Below are 21,763 nucleotides of genomic sequence, written 5' to 3' on the forward strand. Positions count from 1 at the left end.
AAATCTTCAACTGTAATTGACAAAATCCACAGTGCACCTCCTATCGAGATTCAAATAGATCCCTCAAAACCTCTTCAAGCAATAAACCACTTTGTTATCCCTCTGCATTTTATTGTTCCTAATTTTCAGGCACTGCTCGCATCCATCCCAACTGGAAGTAAGTTCTTTACTGTAATTGATTCATGTAGTGCATTCTTTTACATTCCGGGTGATGTAACTAGCCACTATCTTTTTGCCTTCCCTTGGGAAGAAATGCAATTCACCTGAAGAGTAATGGCTCAGGGTTTACTGAGAGCCCTTATTTCTCACAAGTCCTGAAGGAGGGTCTGGATGATATCAAGTCCTTTAGGGGGTTCTCCTTTATTTCAGTTTGTGGACAACTTCTTTCTTTGCTCTTCCTTCCAAGTCTTCTCACAGGAAGACAGCATCCACCTTTTACAACTTTTGGTCTTAAAAGAATATAAAGTCTCCAAATAAAGTTGTAGTTTGCCCAAACCCAGGTTCAATATTTAAGGCATCTGATATCAGAACCAAAGCTGCACCTAGATCCAGGCAGGCTTCATGGGGTCCTAAGTTTCCCCAAACCCAAAACTAAGAGTCAACAGCAAGGTTCTCTTGGACTAGTTGGTTATTGCTGAAATTGGATCCCAAATCTCCCTCTTATGGCAAAACCTCTGCTTGTTTTACTGAAGAACAACTCCGACTTAATTTTATGGGAAGAAGACGGTGACAAAGTCTTTAAAACCTTTAAGGAGATGTTAATGAACTTGCCTGACCTTGGGCATCCCAACTATCAGACTCCCTTTTCTTTTTTGTATATGAAGAGGAAGTGAATGCCTTTAGGGTACTTGCCCCAAAACACGGGAACCCACCATTGACCCATAGGTTATCATGGCCAGCAACTGGACCCTGGAGCATGAGGATACCCCCTTGACTTAGAGCCATTACTGCCACTGCCCTTTTGGTTAAAGCCACTGAGGAAATCACTACTATGGGATCACTTTCAACCATTTGTACCCCATACAGCAGAAGCTCCCAGTCTCGTCAGAATCAACATTTTTTAGTCAATCACCTCACCTTCTAGGAATTCATTTTAACTGTTCCTCACATAACTCTTTCACATTGTAATAACTTTAACCCTGCTAAATTTTCTCCCCTCCATTACCAACAAAGCCCCTCATGACTGTTTAACACTGTTGATCACCTCCTGACCCCTTGTGATGATCTGCAGCAAACTCCTCTGGGTAACAGACTTCTCATGGTTCACTGATGGTACTTATGTAAAAGGTGACAATGGCAAAATGTGCTGGATATGCAATATGAACACGCTCTGATGTAAGTGAAGTGGCACCTTTGCCTTTGGCTACTACAGCACGACAAGCCGAATTATATGCCCTCCTCCGAGCCTGCATCCTAGCCAATGGCAAGACTGCCAACATTTACACTGAGAGCAGATATGCTTTTGGAGTATTCATGATTTGGGAATGTTGTGGAAGCAAACATGGCTTCCCAACTTCCAATGGAAATAAAACTAAAGATGGCTTGTATATTCAGGAATTACTGGATGCTATACTTTTACCTGCTGCTTTAAGTAGTATTAAAATCCCAAGGTATTCTAAACTTGACTCCCTGGAAGCTAAGAGAAATTAGTTTGCTGACATTTCCACAAGGAAAGCTGCCCTTGAAGGAACCAACAATAGTCAAACCTCTGTCATGGTCCAAAAATGTATTTCCACAACTGATAACTCAGAAAAACTGGCCAGAGAAACCCAACAATTAGCCTCTGAAAGGGAAAAACAAGATTGGAAATCCAAGAACTGTTGATTTCATAAAAAGAGAGAACAAATAACAACCTAGTCCTACCAAAGACTCTAATATTTCCATTCCTGACCACTGTACATGCATTAAACCACTGGTCCACTAACAAAATGATAGCATTCATAAATCAACATTGGTGGGAAATATTAATAAGGCAGTAGAAAGCACCTACTTTAAGTGACCCACCTGTCCAAAGTACAACCCAGGGAAGCCTGTTTGCACTGCCCCTGGACATTTCAAATTGCCTAACAGAAGATTTGAGGCATGGCAAATAGATTTCATATAGCTTCCCCAATCTCATGGATACAAGTACATTTTAGTCATGATATGTACTGTGTTTCCCCGAAAATAAGACCTGGCTGGACCATCAGCTCTGATGCATCTTTTGGAGAAAAAATTAATATAAGACCTGGTATTATATTACATTATATTATATTATATTGTATTACACCTGGTCTTATATTATATTAAAATAAGACCAGGTCTTATATTAATTTTTGCTCCAAAAGACGCATTAGAGCTGATAGTCTTTCTAGGTCTTATTTTCGGGAAACACGGTATGTGTTCTCACTAGACAGAAGCTTTCTCCCTTGGAGGCAGGCTGTTGCCATATCTGTGGCTGATGTCCTTTTGGAAGAGATTATATTATGCCTACCTGGAGAATCTCTCCTGAACTCCAACATGATCAGGAACCTATTTTAACAGGTCAGGTGCTTCAACAAGTCTGTGCTGATCTTATAACATTTTCACAGCACTTACCACTTTCAATCCTCAGGTTTAGTCCAATGCACTAACATTATTAAGACTCAACTGGCCAAATTTATAGAAACCCTCCAGATATCCTAGCCCAAAGCAATGCCACTAGTCCTTTTAAATCTGAGGTCTACCCCTTTGGGACTCAAACTCTCACCTTTCGAGATAATTACAGAACGTCCCCTGTACTTGGCTCCTGCTTCTTTCAATCCATAGTTGACAAAGGAAGACACACTTCAATACTGTAAAGGCCTAATTGCTTCTATTGAAAATAATCATTCTTTGTTAGCGAAATCTTACCACAGAGCACTCCAGGAGACAAAAAGCCCGAAGACCACATGCTACAACCTGGACATTTGTTTACTGGAAAAGACACCTCCAAAAAGACTTGCTCCAGCCTCACCTGAAAGGGCCCCTCTCAGGTACTGATGAATAACCTATGTGCCCCTGAATTCCAGGGAGTTGACTCTTGGATTTGTGTGTCACACCTAAAGTAGGCACCAAACCTGACTGGACCTGCACATTGTCCGGTGACCTGAATGAAATATGTCCAAAAAGTGAAGCAGGTGGCATCTGAAGGGGACAGTATTGCTAAAATGACAGGACCATGCCTGTACAATGAATGCTCTAGGGAGCTGGGCCTAATCCACCAGATGTACTAGGATTTTCAAAGACTTATGTAAGTTTTGAGTAGTTTTCTTCCTATCAATTAAAATAGGAATGAATTTGGCTTAGCAATAATCACTTTCAAAGCTCTTTAGGCACAAACACATACAAAAGTTGACCTGAAAAGAAAAATCTGATAACTCAAATACACTCATTTCATATTTTCAAGATCTTTTGCCTAAAAGGAACAAATACTCTGGTTCCAGAATTTCTTGCTCAATACTTACTGTATCAACACTTATTATTGTATCTTCTAATCAATTAACATTTTTGATACCAAGCACTAAAAATCTTAAACTCACCCAGGAAATAATATCAAACTGCTAAGGAAAACTAGAGTTCAGAGATGCAATATGCAATATTTGAATACAAATATTCAAATCAGGAGAGATAAGCAGCCTGCTTCCCCATGATTCAGAAGAAAAATCCATACTCCTAAGCTTGAGGTCCACACTCCCTCTGTTGGGATACAATCCCTAAAGTGGGTCATTCCGGGGGGGAAAGTAGCCCCAGGAATGAACTCTGGGAGCTCCCACAACCTCGACTCAGGGCGTAATGAGGCCTCAGAACTCTTCTGTTCTCAGGCCTCAATTCTCAAGAATGAGGAAACTCTTGGCCAGATTCAGTTTAAGGTTCTGACCCCCAAAAAATCCCAAAGTCATAAATCCTTTGTCTAGAAGACAATACTACCTACCTTCACAGACCTTCTGAATGTACTCAAATCACTGAGTACACCCACACTGTGAATTCCCTGCACAAGCCTATGTCTAGAAACAGGCTCAAGGGAACCACTGTTACAACCTCAGAAAAGGCATCACTGCCCCATCTGCCCCACCCACAATCACTTGTGCACCCCCAGCTCTCCAGGGCTGCAGCTTCTCTCAGTGTAAAGGCCCTTCCACGGTGGGTGTGAGCAGGTAGGACACCTGCAGGGGAGGCTCCCCAGGAAGAACCACTGGGCCTTCAAGTACTTCCCTTTGCAGCTCAAGGGGCCTTAGCCTGGGTCACTGACCACAGGCTTCAGCTTCCCACTCTGGATCACCATAGATTTTTTTAAAGTGACAATTGCAGTGTTTGAACAATCCAGCAAATCACTCAAACCCAGTATTTATGTGGGAAGGAAGAAAAATGTAAGGCATTTTTTCTAGTTCAGTAAGAAAGCCCACAAATCTATTTCTTTCAGAAAATAAATGTGAGTTAATTATTATTTCCATGGCAAAAAATTGTCTGGAAAACAACCATAACTGAACATACTTCTAGGTGCTGCAAGTCTAAGCCCTGATACTGCATTTGAAATCACCCAAAAGAAAAGAACTGATCTCAGACTGTTACTATACCCATTCACGAGAAGTGAAAGGAAACAAAAATTTTAACAAATGGACTGGAATCATGGAATATTTTTTCTTAAATTTGTATCTTATTAGCATCTTTGGAAATACTTTATACTCTCAACACCTATTCATTAAATACAGTCTACATTTATTGAAAAACAGAGACTTAGAGAAAGTTAGTAAACTCAAGGAGAGACAGTTCTGACCTGAAACTGTGATAAAGGGACAGATCACCTTGCAGTTTCCAAAGAGGAACCTCCACCCAAAGGACTTCCCATAGGATATCTGTGACCAGGGAAGGTCTTGGGGGTAAAGGCACAAGACTTTATATACAATGTAGTTCCATGTGGCTATTCTCTGCTTTCCTCATGTAAAATATTCACAGGGGGAAAAAATCTTTAAATAAATCATCTATGATTGTGTAGAGAAATGATAGACAATTAAAATATTGCAAACTCTGAAATCCATCGTGGAGGACAAATAGTTACTGAAGAGTTTGAAATCCACCGTGGATGCTATGAACTGGAGAGGGTAAGATGGCATTTGCGAACACAGGAAAGTTCTAGAAATTTAGCCATTATTGCCAGCACTAGAAGGAGTTAGGCTGGGGCGACAGGGTCCTGAATTTGAGACCCTGCTTCGAAAAATTTGGAAAAGTCAGGAAAAAAACAGATGCTCTGGGGAGAAAGGAGGGCCTGGAGACACCCCCCCCCCCACATTCTCCCACACACGAACCTCAGAGACCAAGTCACATTTGTCCCCTGATGACACTTCCCGTGATCACTGCATATTCTGAGGGAGACGCAGATGAACCGAGGACGCTGGGTCGCGCGTGCAGTGCCACCTATGGACTCAGAGTGGCCGTGGGGAATGCCCTGATCCTCTCTCCACTGGTTCAGACCAGTCCTCCACCCGTTCTCCTGATACTCGCCCAGCACACAAACCATTTCTCAGTTTGGGGGGTGAGGGAGTACCTGATCCTCCACCCTACCACAGCCATGGCCAGTGCGGATCACAGCTACAGGCAATGTGGGAGTGTCACTCGTGGCCTTCGAGGGCAACTAGAGCTGATCCGGAGGCGGCGGAGTGAGCAGCAACTAGCAGCAACGAACACGCCGCCCGTGCCCTCATCCACGTAGCACAATGCCTGTTATGTGCGACTCCCCTGATTGGACAGATCGCAAGGCCTGAGTGACAGCAGACCAGAGGTCACCTCTTTGAGCCAACGTTGTCTTGGCAATGGCTCTGAACCTGTCCTCTCTAAGGACACTGCGTTTAACAATAAGGCCGCCAAGCACGGAACTGTGACCCTTCTTCACACAGACACTTAAAAGTGACCTCACCATAGGTAATGATGAATCTAGCCCATTTTGATTTTTGACCCGTTCCAGCGGGGAGACGTCACCCTTCCCTCCCCCACTCCCACTCATCTGGTACTTTTTATAGAATCCTGCGGTCTCAGGGGCACTTGGCTCTGGTGGAAGTTTGACCCCAAAGCCTACACCAGGTCCAAAGCCTACACCAGGTCCGAAGCCTCAGATGACAGCATGTGTGAAACAAATGAAGCAAAGTAACCACCAGAAAACCTTTTCAAGGTACTCTGTTAATACTCATTCCTTGAAAGGTCAAAGGAGGCAAAATGGAAAGAGCACTGCTTGGTGAAATATAGTAGATGGCAAAGGTATGAAGAATAAGGAACCAAGACAGTGGTCATCTATGGGGCAGGGCAGAGATGAGTCAGGGACGGGAATATCAGGACAACCCTCGCCACTGCCCACAGGCCGTTTATGAATCTTAATGATGATTCCAAGGCTGTCACAGTTATTGATATGAAAAGATCTGGAGAATTTATCAATAGAACAAATAAGCAAAGTGTACTGCAATATACAACCTGCAGAGACAGGTGGGCCCCTGATACCACCCAAGGTTTGGTTGACTAGTGGGGACCAACACACACCTACCAGGAATGTGTGAAAGGGTTTACGACTTCCATAATGGAAATGTCTGGAGAGGGGCGGGGAGGCCTCTCAAGCAAGCGTGAAATGGCTTAAGAGAGCAAGGAAAGGGCCTGGGTTGTTTTTTTTTTATTGAGGTTAGGAGTGGGCTAGGGTGAGAGTTCACATGCACAGACACCGAGGGGGCTTTCATGGATTGAATCTCTTGACAGCGCCACAGGAGTGAGCAGCCAAGCTCTTTCATCACCTTGTACAGATGTGGGGCACGTGACAAAGAAGGAGGGGTAAGGCTTTAAAGTTGTCAGCTGTCAGATACATAGAAAAAATACATATTGTCGCTGTGCTCATTACGTGGCAGAGAGTTTCTGAAACACTTGTAAATTCCGAAATGATAAGAGCACTAGGAGCATCTTTTGTTCTAATGAGGCGACTCTGGTTGGGCTCCCGGATGGCTCCTGGATGGGGGTTGTCACCAGAAAGACCAAGCCATGATCAAGATGTAGGAATTTTCAGCCCCACCCCCATCTTCCAGAAAGGGGGGAGGGGTTGAAAATTGAGTTAATAACTGATCATGCCTACTTGAGGAAGCCTCCATAAAATCCCAGTACGATAGGGTTCAGAGAGATTTCAAGTTGGTGAGCACATCCACAGACTGGGTGATGCACCCCAACTCCGCAGAGACCTCACCAGACCTTGCTTGGTGTATCTCTTTATCTGGCTGTTCATCAGTATCATTTATCATATGCTCTAATAAACTGGTAAACGTAATTGTGTTTCCTGAGCCCTATGAGCCACTCTAGCAAATTAACAGAACCCAAAGAGGAGGGTGGGAACCTCTGATTTGTATACAGGTTGGACAGAACTTAAATGAACACTTGGGGATCTGCTACCTGCGATTGGCGTCAGAAGTGGGATGGGAACAGTCTTGTGGGACTGAGCATAATGTCATAATCAGGGGGATATGACATTATCTCCAGATACACAGTGTTATGACTGAGTTAAGCTATAGAACACCCAGCTGGTGTCGCAGAGAATTGCGTTGTGGTGAAAAACCCTCACACATTTGGTGACCAGAAGTGTGAGAAGTGAAGTATTCTGGGTGAAAGTAAAGGAGACACATAGGAGGGAAGAACTGGGTTTTTCCCTACTCAGGAAGATTACTGGGTTTTTCCAACACACCAGAAGGCAATGTTAAAACATGGAGTCAGAGACCTCTGGTTTCCTTTCTGGCGTTAGAAGGTGACATTCCCATCCTCATCCAAAAAAAGCAAACAAACTTAAAATCAACAACTCTTTTTAGAGCTATCAAAGAATTCAGATCACAGGGTAAACCACTGTCTAAAAAGTTGGAAAGAGGGACAGAAAAATAGCCAGTTTGAAATATGCCCACAATATTCTGTTCTTAACAGAATGTCAAATGACCATCTTTAGAGGAGAATGTCCTTAATGTAATGTCATACCTGTGGCTCCTGGATGCAGGTCAGATCCTGCCTGCAGAGACTGTGTGTGCTGGCAACGATGTTGAGATCCCCTGAGGGGAACCAGGTATAGGTGTGTCCTGTCCCTTCAGAGGTGAAGGCCAACTGCAGCTGAGAGGCTGTTGACATAGGCACTGAACAGACCAGAATTAACCACATCTCTGGGCGCAAAATATTTACCAGTAGCTGAGTGGATGGAGGCAGTAATTTCCATAATGCTGGGGACTAGAAATAGGGGCTTATTTGGTGTGACCACAGCCCTGAGGTTGCAGTAATCCAGTGTGAGGTGTCCCTCATTCTTTCCACGTTTAAGATCAGGACAAATCGGAGCATTAAAGGAGAAACACTATAAATAATCACTTCTTTCTAAATAGATTTCTTGTAAGAGTTTTAATCCTTCCAGGCCATTTATTTTACATAGGGCCATTCTAAGTAATTTAAATGGGGGGTAAGATCTTTGGGGTCCCTTTTTGTGAAGCCAATTAGGAAATGGCGAAGACTTAATATAATTTTAACTTACAAATCATTGGTTCAGAGCTTCTCTGCTCAGTGTGGGATATTTTAGGACAATGGTTGCTCTGACTATGGGAAATTTAGGCAAGACCATAATTCTGATGGCTAAGAAGGAACGTACCTATTTATCCCTTATTTTATATTCAGAAACTCCTCTAAGATTATTGAGGTAACGTGCTTAAATTTAGTGGGATCCCAGGTATAACTGCAATTTGAGTCCCATTATTGATGACTTGTATGAAGGTTTGGGAATTAGTGCATTACAGCAGATGGCAAAATTAATGCAGAACCTGTGTTTTAGAGGCCCCAAAAGCCAGGCAGCGACCTTTTATTTATTTATTTATTTTCTTGTGTGAACTCTTTTAGTACATTGTGGATTTCTAATTGGTAAAATTGTACATCTTAGTTTTAGTTTATTTTTCTTTTGCTCCCTCCCTCCTGTCCTTCCCTGTTTTTCAGTTTTTGCTTTTTTTCTTGGTCACTTTATATACTTCTTGGAAGAAGGTGTCCTCTCTACCCTGATATTTATGTATTCTTTTCCTCCAGAGGACCTCAAATTGGTGCTATCAGGTTGGAAGCCTCCCCAGGATAACTGGTTGCTTTATAAAGTGTAAGGACGCCAAACTTAAACTGGTTTGAACTAATCCCTTGGCTGTGCCACTGTGGGGCCATGGGTGTTGTCCCCTTAACCCCGAGGGTCAGGATCTGGGCTGCAGTAAAGGCAGGGGCAGCAGCAGAGGCACTGAGGGGTCCTGGGGAGCCCTCTGGTATGATGTGGATCAGCCGCCACTTACTGGCTTTCCTCACCCCTCCCCTTCTCTTTTTAAATAACTGCCTTCTAGGCATAGGCATAACTACCCCATGGGCCCACCTCCCACACAGGGTGTAGTCCCACTGTCCCACCCCATCCCCAGGTATGTCGGGGCCAACCTAGCCTCTGTCACAGCTTCACTCTAACACACACAAAAATCCGGGCAAAGACATCGACCCAGGACTTTAGGGAAGGCCCCAATCCCATACGCCTGCTCCCAAATGCCTGGAAATTCTCCAAACTGCCCACTCTGGTGGACTGCACATAGCACTGGGGTTGGGTGGGGTCAACACTGTCCCGCAGGGCAGCACAGCTCACAGCACCAGCTCCCTAGCACCCAGGAGCCCACAGTGCGGCCACCATCAGGCAGCAGAGCAGGTGAGCAAGTCAGAGCAAGAGAAGACAGACCCACGGGGTGGTCACGTTGAGACATGCTGCTCACAGTGCCAAGTGTTATGGTCACCTGCAGAGGGGTGGTTCTCATGCTGAGACTGATACTCGTGTGTCTCCCCACATACACAAATAGAGGGTAGGAGAAGGTCTATAACTTACATGTTTGAGGTATCTGGGGAGGGCAGCTGTGAAACGGGTTGAAAGAGCAAGGAAGGAGCCTGGCCTGGAATTTTATTGTGACTGGGGGTATTACAGAAAAAATATTCAGTGCCACTTGTCAAAGATGGTAAGGCAGGTTTTATCAGAACCACTGTGATAGGTATAGAGACCGTTGTGGAGAGCTTTCCCAATGGGGAGAAATAAGATTGGGCTCCCCTCTGAGTACAGCAAGGAAAAGTGGGAATTCACAGCCAGAGAGCGGGTGGGGGTCGGAAAATAACTAAGAGAAAAATCTGGGGCTTGGGGGTTCCTGCTAAACCGACCTAACAGGATTCTTACTGCAGACAGGCCTGGGTGATCAGACATGGCCAGATGGTGCAGGAGGGGGAACCTGATCAGATAATGGAGGGGGATGAGGTAGGAGGGTGGGGATTCTGGTTCACCTGGCTTCAGGGTTCCTGCTAAAACTGGATTTTACAAGCACGTGCACAGGTAGGCCTGGGAGGAGGCTCAGAGGCTGACTAAAGTTCCAGCAAAGAATCCTTGTCAGGGGCGGAGCCAGGGCAAGAGTCCTGCTCACAGGCAGGGGCTTGTGTGGTGGAATGTGACAATGACAAAGGAGGGAGCCCCAGACTTTGTCCTCAGCCTGTCCAGGTGGGGACACAAGGGAAGAGAGAGGAGGAGGCTTAAGCCACAGCAAATATCAAACAATTCAGAGTCTGACTACTCATTACAAGGACAAACATGGGTAAGAAAAACAGGCATTCTCCATGGCTTGTTGTTATGTAAAGAAAGAGGAGGCTCAAGAAATGACCAAAGCTGTGTACGTGGGGGTTGCTGGACTAAAGCACCGGAGGGACCAGGATATGTAGGCAGTGAGTCCTCTTAAGTTAGACTTTGCGATCTTACAGATTTATTTAAAATAAACAGAGAAATTTATACACACCATGTTTTACTATCTACTGGTCTTTGTTTTACTTTTTTAGGAAACCATCCTAAGATTTAATTCCTTTAAACAAAATCAGTTACAAAAATGTAAACCATACAAAATGAAAATTTGCAAATCTCCTGATAACTAAAAAACAACTTATACCCTAGTTTGTCCTTCCCTCTATCTCACATGGAGATATTTTAAGAATAAGTAGCATATTATAATGCAATAGGCATTTGGGTTTAGCTCCTTACACACAGTAGGATTTTCAAAGATTTACATAAGCTTTGATTTCAATTAAAATAAAAATTCGATTACTTTAGCCTTTTAAATTTCACTTCTCCAGGGAAACACACATACAAACACTGATGTAAAAATGAAAAATGGACCTGAGAGCTTAAGTACATTCATCTCACATCTTGAGTTTCTGTTGCCTGAGAGGAACAAAAATTCTGTTTAGTTCCACTATTTACGTGCCTTACCAATAACAACTCTCTCAATCAACTTACATTTTTAATTCGAAGAAACTAAACATGTTATTTCCTACACAAAGAATAAAATTACAAAGTGCCCAAGGAAACCAGAGCCAAAGGGCTGCATTATTCAGTCAGTAAAGGATCCAAAGGAAAGAAACACAAGTATTGGAATCAGCTCAGATGAGCAACATGTTTCCCACAGGACAGAAGGAAAGCCACTTTCAGAAGGTTCCACATTCTGGACTCTCCAGGTTGAGATAGAACCCCTGGAGTGGGTCAGTCCTTGGGGAAGGAGGGAGGGATCCCTGAGCAGCCCCAGGAATGAACTCTGGGAGCGCCCACACCCTCCTCTCCCTGGGGAATAATGGAAAACCTCCCTCTCTCAGGCTTCATCTCACAGTGAGGAAACTCTCAGCTGGATTCAGTGTAAGGTTCTGACCCAAATGAACTCCCAATTCAGGAACCCTAACTCAGGACACAGAACTCCTGACTTGCATAGACTTGCTCAATGTGCACAAATTACACTCTGAGCGCACCTGCAATGTGGACGCAAAACTCCTACCTATGTCTAGAAACAGATCCGGGGAACCACAACTAAAACCTCAGAAGGGGCATCAACTCCCCCCTCCCACATGTACCTGCACCCCATCTCCCCAGGGCTGCAGCTTCTCTCAGTGTAAAGACCCTTCCACGGTGGGTCTGAGCAGGTAGGACACCTGCAGGGGAGGCTCCCCAGGAAGAACCACTGGACCTTCAAGTACTTCCCTTTGCAGCTCAAGGGCCTTAGCCTGGGTCACTGAGTACAGGCTTCTGCTCCCAGTCACACTGCTTTGGATCACATGGATATTTTTAATGACACAAACCCAGTGTTTGAAGAATGCAGTAAAATCACACAAACCCAACGTTTATGTGTAAAACAAGGAAGAAAACTGTAAGGCATCTTTCTAGTTTAACAAGAAAAACCTGAAGTACTTATTACTTTCAGAAAATAATGATATTAATTGTTATTTGCATGGCAAGAAATTGTTTTTTCAACAATCATACCTGAACACTTCTGGTATTCAACTCTAAGCCCTGAAATTCCATTTAAAAGCACCCTATCCCCACACAAAAAAAGAACAGACCTTGGAATATTATTACACAAACTCAGGGCAGAAAAAAAAGAAAACAATAATTTTCAACACATTCAATGTAACACTATTTTCTTATTTTCTGAAATTCACCTATTTCTTGCCTCTTTCAAGCTCTTTTATTTATATAATTTTTAAATATTCGAAAAACTGAGGCTCAAATAATTGAGTAAATCTTTTCAAATTGACAAACACAGGAAGCACAGTGCTGACAGGACAGATCACCCAGCACATCCAGTGTGAGGTGTCACTCACTCTTTCCACGTTTAAGAACTGGCCCAAATCAGCTCTTCAAAGGAGAAGCACTGGGGAGAATCACTTCTTCTTAAAAGGTTTCTTATAACAGTTTTTAATCCTTGAAGGCCCCATTTATTTAACACTGGGGGCCATATTAACTAATTTTACTAAGGGGTACAAACCATGAAACCCCATTTTGTGAGTCCAATTAGGAAGTAATGAAGACTTAATTTAAAATCACGCATCACTGGTTCAGAGCTGTCCTACTCGCTGTGGGATATTTTAGGACAATAGGTGTTATGACTAAGAAAAAGCAAAGATTGCTGATGCTTCAGGCAAAGTATACCAATCTGACCGCTATATTATATTCATTAATTCCCCTGAGATCATGGAGGATCCTTGCTTAAATTTACTGAGATCCCAGGTATAACTGTAACTTAACTTACTATTGAGTAACCAAATGAACATTGGTGAATTACTGCATTTCAGGAGGTGGTAACATCCATTCAAAATGTATATTTTACTCATAGACACAGACAATAGTTTAGTGGTTACCAGAGGGTAAGGGGGCCGGGGAGTGGGAGATGAGGGTAAGGGGGATCAAATATATGGTGATGGAAGGAGAACTGACTCTGGGTGGTGAACACACAATGGGATTTATAGATGATGTAATACAGAATTGTACACCTGAAATCTATGTAATTTTACTAACAATTGTCACCCCAATAAACTTTAAAAAAACAAAACAAAACAAAAAATAAAACACATGTTTTAAATGCCCTTTTATCTTTTTTTGTTTTGGAATTCTTTTAGTATATTTTGGATTTCCAATTGGGTCAAAGTATGGACCTCTTTTTGATACATTTTCCTTTTCTACCTTCTCTTGTGTCCTTCCTTGATTTGTATTTTAGTTCACTGGATAAATTTTGGGGGAGTGGATGTCCTCTCAACCATGGTATTTATCTTTTTTCCCCCCCAGGGAGCCTCAAATCAGCACCATCTGGGTTACAGGCCTCCCCCATGGAAATGGCTGCTGTATAGGATTTAAGGACACTGGGCTTAAGTCGTGTTTGAACTAATCCTTCGCCGTGTCCCAGTGAGGCCATGGGTGTTGTCCTCAATAGCCTGGAGGGTCAGGATCTGGGCTGCAGTAGAGGCAGGGCAGCAGCAGCAGAGGCACTGAAGGAACCTGGGGAGCCCTCTGGGATCAGGAGAGTGGACTCAGCCCTCCACGTCTGGGCTGCTTCCCTGTCTCTTCTCTTTCTCTCTGAAATACCTGCTCTTTAAGGAGTGAGTATCTGATGGGCTCACCTCATTCATGGGGTACAATAATCATTGAACCACCCTTAGATCCCTCTAATGTTTGTGCGAACCCAACCTCACTCACACTTTCACTCTAAAGACCGGTTCCAGCCAAGACATCTACCCAGGACCACTGTAAGGCATGTCCCATTCCCATACTCCTGCTCCCAAAGGATGAGGAATTATCTAAATTGTCAACTCAGAGACCTCTGCATACAGACCCCAGGCTGGGTGGGTCGACGATACAGCGCAGGGCAGCACAGCCCGCAGGAGGGCTCCCCAGCTCCCAGCAGCTCCCAGTGCAGGAGCCTCCAGGCTTCTCATCAGCCTGACAGGTAAGAAGCAGGAGGGGGAAAGGGAGGGGTGGGGCTTAGTGTCAGGAGTCAACATCAAATACCTGGACCCTGACCACTCATGACAAGAACAAACACAGGTAAGAAAAACAGGCATTTGCACTGGCTTGTTTTTACATAAAGACACACTAACAGGATGATCAAGAAATGATCAAACCTGGTTATTTGAATGTGGGTGGGATAAGAACACAGGAGTGGAGCAGATATGCCCGCAGGGAGTCTTCTGAAGTTAGTTTTCTATCTTAGTAATTTTTTAAAACATTCTGATGAATTATTTATGTAAAATAGAGAAATTTATATACACCATATTTTTCTATGCTTAATCATTATTTTTAATTAACTTTTGCTCTTTAAAATTAGTTTAATTTTAATTTTTCTAGATAGAAAACCACTGCAAGTTTTAATCTTTTAAGCACTAAGGAATATAAAACTGCAGACCATCAAACATTTACAAATTCATTTCCAACTACAATGACAAGGGGCATTATAATAATTTGTCCCTCCACTATATTCCTCACTGTGGATATTTTCAGAAATGAGTAGCGTATTATAATGCATTTTGCAATTTATCCCTGAAATGAATTAGAAATTTGAAAGACAGCAGCGTTGAGGCATTTCCCTCATATCAATGAAAATAGGAAATCAATTGCTTTTTCCTCACGTTTTAAAATAGGTCATCATTTTCTTAGGAATAGTATAGCTTTTTAGATATTGAAGTTCTCTAGAGACATGGACATACGTAAACTGACCTAAAAATGGAAAATACACCTTGGAACTTAAATACACCCATCTTACATCTTGAGGTTCTATAGCCTAAATGGAACCAAAATTCAATTTGGTTCCACAGCTTTCTTGCCTTACTCATACCTTACCTCTTAATCAACTTACATATTAAAGACCAAGTGCTAATGGAAACTAGAAGTAAAAGGTTGCAACATTCAAGGGAGAAAGGAATTCAATGGGGAAAAAAACATATATTGGAATGAAAACAAACTGACTGCTTCCCTACACTTGAGAAGGAAACTTACACTCAGAAAGTTGAACACATTCCCAACCTTGGGGTCTAGATACTCCCCGCTGAAACAGTGGGTCAGTCCCTGGGGAAGGAGGAGGGGGACACCTGAGCAGCCTTAGGAATGAACTCTGGGAACTCCAAACACACTCTCCCCCTCCTGTAAGCATGGAAGTGCTCCCTCCCCCAGGCTTCCATTCTCACAGTGAGGAAACTCTCCGACTGATTAAGTAAGGTTCTGATCCAAATGAACTCCCCAATTCATAAACCCTTTGTCCACAAGACAGAACTCCTGATCTTTACAGACTTTCTCAATGTACACGAATACATCCTGAGTGCACATATATCATGGATACAAAATTCAAATAAATTATCAAAAAATGTCAGCCTAAGGAAACCACAACCTCAAAAAGAGTGTTGCTCCCCGCCCCACCCCCAGCCCCTGCCAGGTGCATGTGCACCCAGCTTTCCAGGGTAAAGACTCCATCCACCGTGGGTGTGAGCAGGTAGGACACCTGCAGGGGAAGCTCCCCAGGAAGAACCACTGGGCCTTCAAGTACTTCCCTTTGCAGTTCAAGGGACCTTAGCCTGGGTCACTGACCACAGGTTTCTAGTCTCATTGAAGCTGTTTTGGACCACAGTTGATTTTCTAAATGACACAAAGCCAGTGTTTGAACAATCCATCAAAATGACTTAAAACTAGCATTTATGTGGGAAGGAAGAAAATTGTTAGGCACTTTTACTAGTTCAACTAAAACCCCCAAATACCTATTCCTTTCAGAAAATGGATGTCAGTTAATTATTATTTCCAAGGCAGAACTTGGTTTGTAAATAATTAATCATACTGGAACACTTCTACTCAGCAATTCCAAGACCTAGAATTTCGTTTGAAAACACTCAAAGGTAAAGAACAGATCTCAGAAACTTAATACACATGCTCGGGGAAGCATGAAAGATGAATTCTATACAAATGGAATGTAATCTTGGAATATTTTATTTGTTCTAAAAGTCACCTCTTTCTGACATGTTTGGGACTATTTTACCGTCTTCAAACTCTAGTGGTTAAACATATTTTACCCGTTAAAAAACGGAGACTTTAAATAAGTGAAGAAATCAAGGTGACAGCAACGGAGGGGCAATGCTGACAAGACGCAGCATCAAGGAAAATGACAAGACGAACCTCCACCCAAAGGACTTCCCATAGGACGTCTGTGCCCAGGGCAGGTCCTGGGGGAGAGGAACGGGGATTTCATACAACGTCTTCCAGGTGGTCATTCCCTGCTTTCCTCTCATGTAAAATATCCTCAACAAACAAATCTCTACAAAAGAATCATTCATGGCGCTGTGGGAAAAGCATAAAAAATTAAAATATGGGGTGTGTTTGAAATGCATCCCGTAGGGCAAATAGATGATAATGATGCCGTGAATCGGAGAGGAGGAGTTGGCTTGGGAATTAGAGAATCTGGAAATTTAGGGACTTGTTGCCAGTCCCAGGAAGAGGGACAGGGTGGTGGATTTGAGACACCGCCCCCTAAACATTTGGAAAACTCAGGAGAAAACGGGTCCTCTGAGGAGACAAAAATGGGCTGGGGACCCCACAGACATCAGCTTCTCCCACATACGAATCCCAGAGACCGAGTCACGATTGTCCCCTATGACCCTCCCCTTGGTCACCGCACAATCTGGGGAAGATGAAGCCGCGTGCAGTGATGGGACGGGACGCCTCGGTCCCAGCAGCCAGCCCAGCTCTACGGTTCCTGCGAGAGGGGGCTGAGGTCCGCAGGTTCCAGAGCTGACGAAGGGGAGACCGGGTCCCGCCACAGCTGGTTCCACCACCCCTCGTCCGGTCTCCGCACCCAGCCCGAACACTCACCATTTCTAGGTTTCCTGTGTCTCCCTTAGTCCTGCCTGGACTCCCACGACTAGTGCAGATATCAGTGCGACAAAGGCTGAGACCGACAGAGCAGCCAGGGACCGTTACGGGCAAGCAACAGGCATCCCCAGAAAGGCCAGATAAGGTAGGGATGTCCACTCCTCCGCAGTGCGTCGCCCCACCCACCTGCCCCAGAGGCTCCCTGATTGGACAATTTGCAAAGGTCCTGTGTAAATGACATCGGGTGGGAGGACGTGTAGTTCTGCAGAACCAGCCTGGGCTGGTGGGCGGGAACCTAACCCAGCCTGGCACATTTGACTTTAAACAGAAGTTTTTCCTTGCCTGGGGCTCCCTGTGTTGTTTTCCCCCAGCTCTTTGTGAAGGCCCGGGCACCGGTGTGCACAGGGTATTACTGATTCAGTTTCTAGATGGAGCAATCATGAACAAGAGGGTGGACCAGGCCAGGACTGATTGGAACTAAGAAAAGAGAGTGAAGACAGGGAAAACAAATTGGAGTCATTTCAAGAAAGCTGCTAAAGTATTAACATTAAGAAGGTCGAGGGATTCAGGAAAGGATTCTTTTTCTTGTCTTAACTAGTCTGGGAACTTAAACTTTTGAACTTTCCAGCCCTGTGTCAATACCCGGACATTTATTTACTGGCAGATAACCCTCGGACTATCCCCTAAAGGATGCAGGACGTCACCAGACCTCCTGGCGTCTATTCTTCAGCCCACCTGGCAATCATCATCCAGACCGCCTGACATCTCACTGATAACCAATCCTAGGGCTAAAATGCAGGACTGATTTTTCCCCAGGATGCGACTTTACTCTAAGAACTCTTAACTTTTATTTCTTTTTTAAAAAAGAATCTCCTGGGATTTTGCCTAGCTGTGTTTCCAGTTTGCAAACTGTAAGACCCTTGAATAAATCTTTATCATTTATTTCTAGTTTTATTCATTTCTGCTTGGTCGACAGAACAAGAGGGTCTTAGTCCTCTAGGGATCAAGGGCTTGGTGCAAGGCTGTCAGGCCACTCATGGAACTGTGACCCTTGTTTGGAAACACAGACAATGTGACCTCACCATCTGTAACACAGTCTGGCTTCATTTCAAACTTTGATCCTTGACAGCAATGAGCCTTCCCTCATCCCTTCCCCACCCCCAGTCACTTGGTCCTTAAGAGAGAGAATCCCAGAGCACTTGGGTCTGGTGTGAAGTTTGAACCCGCAGCCTCAGCCTGGGCATTGGGACTCTTCTCAGTCTAACCAGAGGGTGTGAGGTGTGTTCATTACATTCTCAGGTGTACATTTTACATTAGAAGGAAATTTAATTTAGATCAGTTTTTGCCTGTGTCCCTAGAGAACTTTGAAGTGTAAATGGCTATGATATCCCTAAGGTACTTGAATTTCTATTATTTTTAATAATCATTATGTAAATTTGAGATGCACCTGGAGACTCTCCCAAACTTTATTGATGTATAATTATTAATAAAATTGTTTTAAAGATTACAATGTACAATGTGATGATTTGATATACATATACTGAGTTGTATAATTGACATTTGCTGAGAGAGTAGTTCTTAAGCATTCTGATCTCTCTCTCTCTCTCTCTCTCTCTCTCTCTCTCTCTCTCTCTCAATAATACTGTGAAGTGATAGATGTATTAATTAACCTGGAAACACTTATGTGCCTGAATTGCAAAACTCTTTTGCATTGTGTGTTGGTACTAAAATTTAGATGCCTGCCTTTTAGGATATTTTTGGAATATTATTACTCCTTATTGCCTTTCTCATGCTAATTGTCATATTGAAACTTGTTCACCTTATTAATTGGGGGTTTTGAAATACACCCCAAGAATCCTTCCTATGCAGAATACATTGCAGCTACAATACTAGTTATTGGACTTATTTTCTTTTTGCATATATTTTGATCAATCCCTTTCTGTCACTCAAATGAGGCATATAAAAGGTATTAATATGGGAGGCCAAACACCTGCTACAATAGTTGTTTTCTTTTTCTTCTTAGTTTCTCCTAGAAGGACAATTGCATAGTCCGCATAGCCCAATCCCTTGCATACGGAGGAATTTTGACAAACTGTTGGATTTGCATCTGAAACCTCTCTCTGTACAGGAACCTAGAGATCCTTTAGAACATTTAAGTCTCAATTTCTCTGCCATTCCTCCTGTGTACTAATTGTACTGTTGAACCAGCAGAGTAGTGAGACTTCTCTAGGACCTTCTACAGCTCCTTGCCTAATCAATCAAACCTCCAGAAATTTAAGAGGTAACATTTGTAATATGGAATGGTAAGCCTGCCAGGCATCCCAGGTTTCAACAGTTGTTCTATGCAGCTTTTCCTTCTTATGCCAATATGATTTTGCTGCACCCACAGATTAACTTAACTGCCCAGATGCTTCAGATCTTTGGTTTACTCAGTCTTATTAGCATAACTCCATTATCTGTGCCCCATTAGGATTTATTTTTACTTGTACTTGGCAGACAAATCTATGGGGGACACATTGCTTAAATCCTTATCAACTTGGTAGGTATTGAGCAATTAGATTATTGGTTATGCCTATTTCAGAGACTCAACATTGGATATCACCCTTCAATTTACATCACAGATTACAAGAATTGCCTGGTGGTGTTTCTGAAACTGAAGAAATGAGATTTTTGAGCATTTTATTTCTATGGTAGGGTATTGGCACAAATAAATATATGGTCAGAAATTTGTCTAGGACTTTAGGAAAGATTGCTGAAATCTACCACCAAAGCAATAGCTGCTCAAGGAAAATCTTTAAATTCACTTGCTCAGGTTGTTTTAAATAACAGAATTGCTCTTGATGATAAATTAGCAGAGCATAAAAAGGTGTCTGTGCGATCGCTAATACCACCTGCTGTACTTCATAAATTCTTCAGGATTAACTGAAACACAATTACACAAAATCAGAGACCAGGCCCCCTGGGGCCTCTGAAAGCTTCTGGTCTTTTGACCTGTTTAGTTGGCTATCCTCAGGTATAGCCTCACGGTTTAGAACTATTCCAGATTTTGGAATTAGTGACCTGCTTGTAAATTTAGGAATAATGGTTATTATTAAACCCTGCTTCTACTCACTTCCACAATGCTATAATAACTCTGTGCAAATAATGGTAGCCTAAAATTTCGAATTGATTCTAATACTTATGGGACCTCACATGGATAATAAAAGATAACACAGAAAATGATTGGAAGACCTATGCTGAACTTCACTAACCTTTATTTATTTCATAGGCCTTGATGACAAACATTCCTCCATTTTGGTGCTCTTGTTGCTCAGATGTGGCCTAAAGGCTCTCAACGAAGCCAGTTTCCCTCCTATATGGGATATGATACATCGGGAATGGGCCGGCCTGACAATGAGGGATCACAAACAACCCCAGTGGTTGATCTTGAAGAAAGATCTTGATAAAAAAGGGGAAATGAGAAAGTTAACATAAAAGAAGTATTTTTAAATGGAGCCAGATTTTCCATTTCAGAGGAACTGCTTTGCACATCTTGTTCCTTGAACTTTTGAACTGGGCTGAATCACAGTGAACAAACATCCTAAACATAAAGACTGATGAGTACAGATTTCTGCCTAGAGATAGAATCAGTAACCAAGCATGTATAGCCAAGACTAGCTTAAGCTTGTTAGCACCAATAGGAATTTTTTATAAATAACTCAAGTAGTTTACCACTTGAAAACTCCTTGCTTTTGCTCTGTAATCAGGGCATATTTGGGGTTTTGACCTAAATCTGGGGCATGTGTCAACATTCTAATTTAGTTACCCATCATGGACCCGTCAAGGAGAGCAGGTATCTAAACCTCATTAACAGTCAAACATCAAAACAGAGTCAGTGTCTTCATTTAAGTTCAGTCCTGATGTTTGTTGACAGAACGATGTCCCATCTTATTTAAATGAATTTGAATATTCAATTGTTTGAATATGAATTTTAAAGGCCATGTGAAAATCAAAACCAACTTACAATTCAGTAGGAGAAACCTCAAATAAAATTTAATCCAGCCATCCCAGAATGATGGAGAGATCCGGGAAAAAAATGTCGATAGGGTTCCAGAGGCCTGTTCAATTATTTTACTACTTTTATTGTTTGTTATTGCTAACTTTATTGAATTTATGGTTCATTTGTAATTATTTGTCTCACTGTGGAGTTATTGGTGGTACCTTGCATGGTTTACCACATGCAGCAAGCAGCCCCTTTTGAGTGCTGCCTGCTGGTCAACAAATAATCCAAACCAAAGCGGTCATCAATGACCATAGCTGGCAGGGAATTTTCCTTCATAGAAAACCTCTAACACATGAACTGTCTGCTGCATGGGTTTTCAGTGTTTGGATATTTCTTGACTGGCATTAATGACGTGAGTTTGTTGAATGACATCATGGCAGTGCCAGTGACCAGTGAGTGCAATTGGTCGGAAAGCACCACATTTGTGTTGAGATGGGCCACAGGGTGTTTTGAAGGTGGGTGCTGCAAATAAAAAACTGGTATCGAGGGTACCAACTACAGGTGATGTTAGGAGGAAGACCCAGGAATTG

General features: G+C 42.9%; 1 protein-coding gene across 1 annotated transcript in view; it reads right to left on the reverse strand.

The window, feature by feature from the left end:
- The window catches only part of LOC109454315 (uncharacterized), a 41,798-nt gene extending 24,450 nt beyond the window's left edge, over positions 1–17,348 (reverse strand). The window contains exon 1 of the mRNA XM_019744816.3: positions 17,192–17,348. Within this exon, the coding sequence (XP_019600375.3) occupies positions 17,192–17,194 (3 nt within the window). The 5' untranslated portion in view covers positions 17,195–17,348. The remainder of the gene's footprint in view (positions 1–17,191) is intronic.
- Between the last annotated feature and the right edge of the window lie 4,415 nt (positions 17,349–21,763).

Source organism: Rhinolophus sinicus, chromosome 15 (assembly GCF_057876585.1).
Source record: "Rhinolophus sinicus isolate RSI-liver-muscle chromosome 15, RSI-T2T, whole genome shotgun sequence".
Classification (NCBI taxonomy): domain Eukaryota; kingdom Metazoa; phylum Chordata; class Mammalia; order Chiroptera; family Rhinolophidae; genus Rhinolophus; species Rhinolophus sinicus.